Source organism: Chenopodium album, chromosome 4, assembly GCF_948465745.1.
Source record: "Chenopodium album chromosome 4, dcCheAlbu1.1, whole genome shotgun sequence".
NCBI classification, from domain to species: Eukaryota; Viridiplantae; Streptophyta; class Magnoliopsida; order Caryophyllales; family Amaranthaceae; genus Chenopodium; species Chenopodium album.
The window spans coordinates 74,077,983-74,084,571 of record NC_137837.1 but is presented as its reverse complement, the minus strand read 5'-3'; the positions used below and the strand labels follow the sequence as shown (position 1 = coordinate 74,084,571).

Below are 6,589 nucleotides of genomic sequence, written 5' to 3'. Positions count from 1 at the left end.
ATTTCATCTCCGGGCCTTCGGCGGTGGGAATCGCCTTGAAGTACATGGTTGGTAATTTAGGATGGAAATTTATACTTTTTTTGGAACCACTAATTTGTAGATTAGCAAGCTGAGATACGATCGATTTATGATTTTTTTTCATTGCTTCCCAAAGTAGATTAAAGGTTGTGGCGGTGGTGGAGAGAGGTGGCGTTTGGAGTTTGGATTTTATTTAGATGATTATGAAACAAGTGCTACATAAAAAAGATATGATATGGGTATGTAACATAATTAGTTAGACCAATTCAATTAATTTACATTAAAAGGGTCTTCCATTTCTAAAATTTAAATAATTTATTAACAAAAAGATAATCGCTTAAAAAGAACAAACTAAATAAAAAAATGTATATTAAAAACACACACTATATATATATATATATATATATATATATATATATATATATATATATATATATATATATATATATCTATATATATATATATATATATATATATATATATATATATATCTATATATATATATATATACATATATATATATATATACATATATACATACCGATAAATTATATAGATAATATAATAGTTAAAAAGAGTAGAATATGTGATAGTGATGACAATTACATATATTGAGTACGTAGTTACGATAGTACCAATATTGAAAAGTATTAAATATAAGCTTTTGTATTAGTTGCAACAATATAAGACTATTAATAGTTAATTGACAACTCCTAACATGTCCCTAAGGAAATCACAAACATATTAATTGAAGAACAAATATAAGGAGATAGTTACATTGAAGGTGTTATTTAAATGGACATAGGTATTGAGTTATAAACAGACAGTTGTTAATGGATACGTTAATAAGTCACAGAGCAATGATTATATGGAAATATTTATTAATACCAAATAGGTATAATAACGAATAGTAAGAAAAGAAATTGTATTACAAAAAAGTTGTGGTGTAACTATTGGGAGACTTTCAAATGGAAGAGGTAGAAATTAATAAAATAAGCAATAACGACAATAATTTGCTCTTAAGGCGCCAATAACTTGTGGTCCGGACACTTAGAGCATTAAAACACAAATGACTTACATCAATGAGCCCTAATATGGATTGGTGTGTTATTAGATTCCAATTCCCAACAATTCGCAAATAGATGCTCATGATCAAAACTTTTTGTGAAATTAAAACACAAATGACTATGATTGCATGTTAGGGAAGCTACTAGTTGATAGTTGATCGAAATTAACTATTTTTATTGTTTTAGGGACCATCTGTCCTGTGGAATATTTATTGATTGAATTGTGGGAAAGGGATTGTTCTATTACATTGATTGATATTAGTTAGCGGGGATACTTAATCTTAGATGTTTTAAATTCTTGATTAATTCCATAATATTACTATTCATTGCTTATTAGTCAATATTGCTCTAGTAGACATTCCTCATTTTTGTTTGGTTACTTGCTTAGTAGTTACTTGAGTCTAATTAATTAATTGAACTATAGTCTATTGGGATCCAACCCTTACTTGGCCGTCGACATAGTAACGGTCTTGTTAGGTTATTTTTGTTAGGTACGCGACACACCTATCAACAACTAGTAATTCTCAATGTTTACATATGAAGAAAGATATAGGTGTCTGGTAACAAGCTTATTGGGGTAAATCAGCTAATTTGGCTAAATTTAGCTGATAGTGAAACATTTATATTATCATTTAAATTAAAATCCTATGTGGACTGCCACAATTTTCTTACTGGTCACTTCACATACTCAATCAAAGACCTTTAATCTTTCAACTATTTATCAAACACGTTTATAAAAACAATTATTATAATAAGTAAGTTAAATCATTTAATATACTAAGGGTTTGTTCACATTCACGTTTAGAAAAACAATGAATTGAACCGCACTGGACTAATTGAGGTGAACTGAACTGAATGAAGCTGAAATAAATATTTTATGAGACAGAGAATTTAAGAGTTCAACTAACTCAACTTAACCGAACTGAACTGATTGGAGCTGCACGAGCCAAACTAAAATGAAATTAAATAAATGTAAAAAGGCCTTAAACTCGTAAAAATAAAATCAGCTTTTAGCATTACAGGAGATACGAGTTGGTTAAACATAATTGTTGTTGGGTTTTATGATTTAGGGTATATATTCACCCGTCCCAAAAAAAGATAAAATTTAGGGTTTTATAAATTAGGGTTTCTGCAACCACACGTTTGGAAGTGGTGGGTTTATATGACAATATACAAATATTATTTATTGTTATGTGTGGTCCCACCACACATCCTTAAATTTTTTTTTTTTCAGAAGACCCACCTAATACCTTTTATAAATATGGCCATTTCGTTCAAGGACAATCCACAACAATCCCTTTCACTCATATTCACTGTCACTCATATTCTGCAAGAAAAACAAAAAAAAAAAAAAAAAAAAAACCCAAAAAAAAAGCCATATGGCAGACCAAATTCCCTACCCACCAGGTTTTTACGGTGAAACACCAACAGGTGCCATCCATTGTTTTACCCACACCAAGAATTCCGTCCCTGAGATGGACTGTAACGATTACGTGTACTTTATCAGTGAAAATGGCCAGCTAAACAAAAAAGTGATTGACAGCGATATCCTCCGGGCTATTGTTGCAAAACCTGTTGAAAGGCAAGGCCTGCTGAACAAAATGATGATGATGAGCAAGGATGGGGTTGTTTCTCCAGCCCACTTGCCAAACATCGCTGATGTTGTTGCACTTGGTGAGGTGCAACAAGTAATTCGTGAATTAGGAAGCGAAGAACCCGAGTTTGAAGGGATTACCCCAATTATCCCAAAAAAGCTAGCCTCTTTGATTGATCCAAAGCCTATCCTTCCTCGCAGTGGACCAATTTACACAATTGGCAAGTACTTCCATTGTGAATTCGGCTCTTACAGTGATGATGTTGTGTACGCACAGGTAATGGTTTAAAATATTTTAATTCGTTTCGAAATTCCGGTTTTTTTTTTTTACTCTATAACTATTTAAGGTTAATCATCTCATTTATAATTGAGTTATTTGTTACTTTAATAGGTACGGTCGCCAGTTACAAATCTGTCTTTCACTGTTTTCCGGGACCAATTCATGGAGGAGGATCTGTCAAGCCGGTACTGTGGCATACGGATCCGTAGTGAAACGGAGGATGGAAAACCAAATCTGGCACTCGGGTCTAGTGTGGTCCTTTGGAATGGCCGGAGAATCAGCAGGCCATCTTTCGGTCCCCATTTCCGCGAAGTTGTCGCTACCCATAACCCGATTCTAATTATTGTGACCGAGGTTGGGTCACAAGCCACCAATCTGACAAGGACTCTTCAGTCCTTGGGTACTACCCTCACCTGGAAGTTTGATGAAGGGAAGGGCATCCATGGGGGGAGTGTTATCATGTGGGATGCAGCAAGGGTTGGTGCTAGGGTGTATGTGGCTGATTGCAGTTCTTCCCCCCTCCGTGTTGTGGGTTCTGTGCATGTTGGAGTTCAGGAGTGATGGTAAGTAATACAACATTATATTTTAATTTTTTCACTTTAATTTCAGTTTCCACTATATATATATTTTTTTTATTAATGATATGTACTTTTAACTTCGTTTTATTTTTTTAATCTAAACACTTTGAATGCTTTTTTTTTCCTTATTATTTTTAAATGTGTTTGGATGGGGATTATGGTAAAAAAAATCCGTTCAATTATTATTTATCGTAAAACACTTTCACCTTTAATTGATTGTTTTATTTATGTTTGGGGTATTTATTGTTTAAAAAATCGCTGTTTTTTTTAATTTTTATTTTCACTTTTAACTGAAAATTAACTTTTATTGATATTAATATTTATGTTTCAAAAATTAAGATTAAAACTAATTAATACTTTAACCTTACAAACATGAACAGGGGTCTTGCAAAGGTGCGGGTCAGGGTGGGCATGGAGGCTTAAGCTACTAAGATGATGGCGATGATGTTAGCAGTTTAATAATATTATCATGTTGTTTATCTACTACTGTAGTCGAACTTTTTAATTAAGTTGGTTTGTGCTGTATTTAAGTTTTAACTTGATGTAGTAATGTTTGTCATGTAGTGTTTATGTACATGCAGTGAACTGTCCTATCGGTTGATGATGTGTCTTGTCCTTGGCACTGTTTCTCTAATGTTTAAATAATATGTGTGTGGCGTGTTTAGTAAGTTTGTTTTTTTTTTTTTTTTAAATCAAATTTATTTAATTAATGTGGCTTTGCTGTCACGTTTAAATTTGATTTAATTATTTGAGTTTTATTGAACATAAAATTTAACATTCAAATAGAATTTTTATTGTTGCTTTTGCCAGTTTATTTCCTATTAATTTTAAAACAAACAATGAATAGATTAAACAAAGAGTTATTTCTTTCATTTGGGCCAGAAATCAATAGAGTCATTTTTGGCCCAAATGAAATAAATAACTCTTTGTAGTTGTTAACAACGCTAAATGGCCCAAACAACAAAATTTGAGGACAAAACTTATGAATGCAGACTAATTTAACAATGAAATTATTTTCATGGGAACAACTACAAAGTATGCTAATAATATGTTTATTTCTACAATAAAAAGTAATAAAATAGCTAATTAATTAACCAGTAACACCATTCCTGGTGATGCGGAATGCACATCGACGGCCTTCTAGGTTTGAGTTTGAGCTTTTCACAACCCTCCATTCACGATACCATGAATCATTAGATAAATTGTATTGATTAGAGATAAACATCCTATTAGGAATCATACTTTCCCACTTGGGTCCTAAAGATGCCATAACCTCACGACCAGATGTAAAGGTACCAGACACATTTGGATGGAAGACATCCGCGACTTCGTTGACCACTACAAATGCAATGTTGTACTTCTTTGCAATGCCTTTCATTTTATTGACTACAGACAGAAGCATACGATTACGATCGCTAAACCCTTTGGCCGTGTTGTTGTGTTCATGCCTAAATAAATAGGCTATTGAGTCGAGTACAACAACCCTTGTATGCCTACATCCTTCAAGAGAATGGAAGACCATCAACTCCACTTGGCTTAACACTAAAATTAATTGGTCAGCAGAATCTATTTTCTTTACATTGACCAAACTTAGCGGATTCTCACCGACAAGTTTATTATGTAATAAATTTGTACTTACTTGGTTTAGTCTCTCGGCAGGAAACACCGGACATGCTTGTATGTATATTGATGACCCGCACAACCCTCCATCTTGCGGCTCCAACAAGCATGTTAACAAAAGCTGCAAGCATATTTGGGTCTTACCTACCCCACTCTCTCCATAAATTTCAGTTATTTCTCCTATTTGTATGCCTCCCTCCAAAATTAAGTCGATTGGATTGCAAATGGTCATAATCTTTTGATGCATTACAAATATTACAAATATAAAACATATACTTTACTTCAAAATTGCCTTAACACTAACACACACATAAAACACACACACACTCAAACGTATTTTATATATATAATGGATAAGATAGGATTACAATCCCATATAAAACCAAGTATTGGCCCACGACTCACTCACGCATAGGGTTAGCAGCACTACCTATACCTATTTTGGCCTGACACGTGTACTATTTTGGCGGGAAATGAGGCATGTATTTTGGCGGGGGAGTTGAGTTAAATGGCGGGAACAACTACAATAAAAAAAATTCCAATACCTACCTTTTCCATATGTACACTTTTCCATATGTATACTTTCCACAAACCAACACAACCAATATTCAAAAAACAGCCCACCATCAATCATGGATTTAGACGAATTAGCCATCCCGGTAAGGAGTATTAAGAGTGTAGATTCAAAAACATCAATAACGAAAAACGCAAATAGCAAATTTTTTGTTTGTAACACAAACCAGCCAGTACCATTGATCATTAAACCAACTCAAACACTCGACATTCAACATAGGTTTCCCCAGCCAATTGGCGGAAACAGCTACAATGGAAGCGGTTTCTTGGGGGAGATCAAGTCACTACTAATCGGGGATGGTGACACAGTTCAAACACAGCTTGTAAGAGCTCGGGATGTGGCGCTTAAAATAGCCAGAGGTGGTCACTTCACGGGTGACCTCATTGTAATACGCAAGGGGGGCAAAGTTTCCCCTGCACATGTTCCCGATCTGTCAGACCTAGCTATGCTTCCAAAGCCTCTCAAGATCGCAATTCAGAGGATCCTGCTGGATGAAGGTGGTACTATAGGAGACGGATACGAGCATGTCATTCCGAAGTCAATTAAAAACATCTTAGACCCATGCTCAGTGTTGCCACGGATAAGGGAAAGTTGTGTCCTCATGGAAGGCGACCATCTTATGCATACGAACAGTGACTCCAACGACATCAAGATAATAAGTGTGGGTGGTGTTTACCTCTGGAAAAAGTTATCGCTTGTTTCGAATTGGACAAGTAAGAACCCGTTAGATGGCCGGAAAATTGCTACAAAATTTGAAGTGACTGTAGCTCCAACAGCAACTGCAGTTTGCCGTATAGTCACATGGAATTGCCGTGACATGGCAAGGAAATCATTTACGGACAACTTAGGCCATGTAAT

The 6,589-nt window shown here is 34.5% G+C and overlaps 1 protein-coding gene across 1 annotated transcript; it reads right to left on the bottom strand.

Moving 5' to 3' along the window:
- Positions 1–4,627: 4,627 nt before the first annotated feature.
- LOC145628130 (DNA repair protein XRCC3 homolog) lies at positions 4,628–5,389 on the bottom strand. The gene has a single exon (XM_081680446.1). It carries the CDS (start codon positions 5,387–5,389, stop codon positions 4,628–4,630), a length of 762 nt encoding a protein of 253 aa, XP_081536572.1.
- Between the last annotated feature and the right edge of the window lie 1,200 nt (positions 5,390–6,589).

Bases quoted from the DNA above. Each gene is read 5' to 3' on its own strand.
- LOC145628130 (XM_081680446.1), bottom strand. From the start codon at position 5,389: ATGACCATTTGCAATCCAATCGACTTAATTTTGGAGGGAGGCATACAA.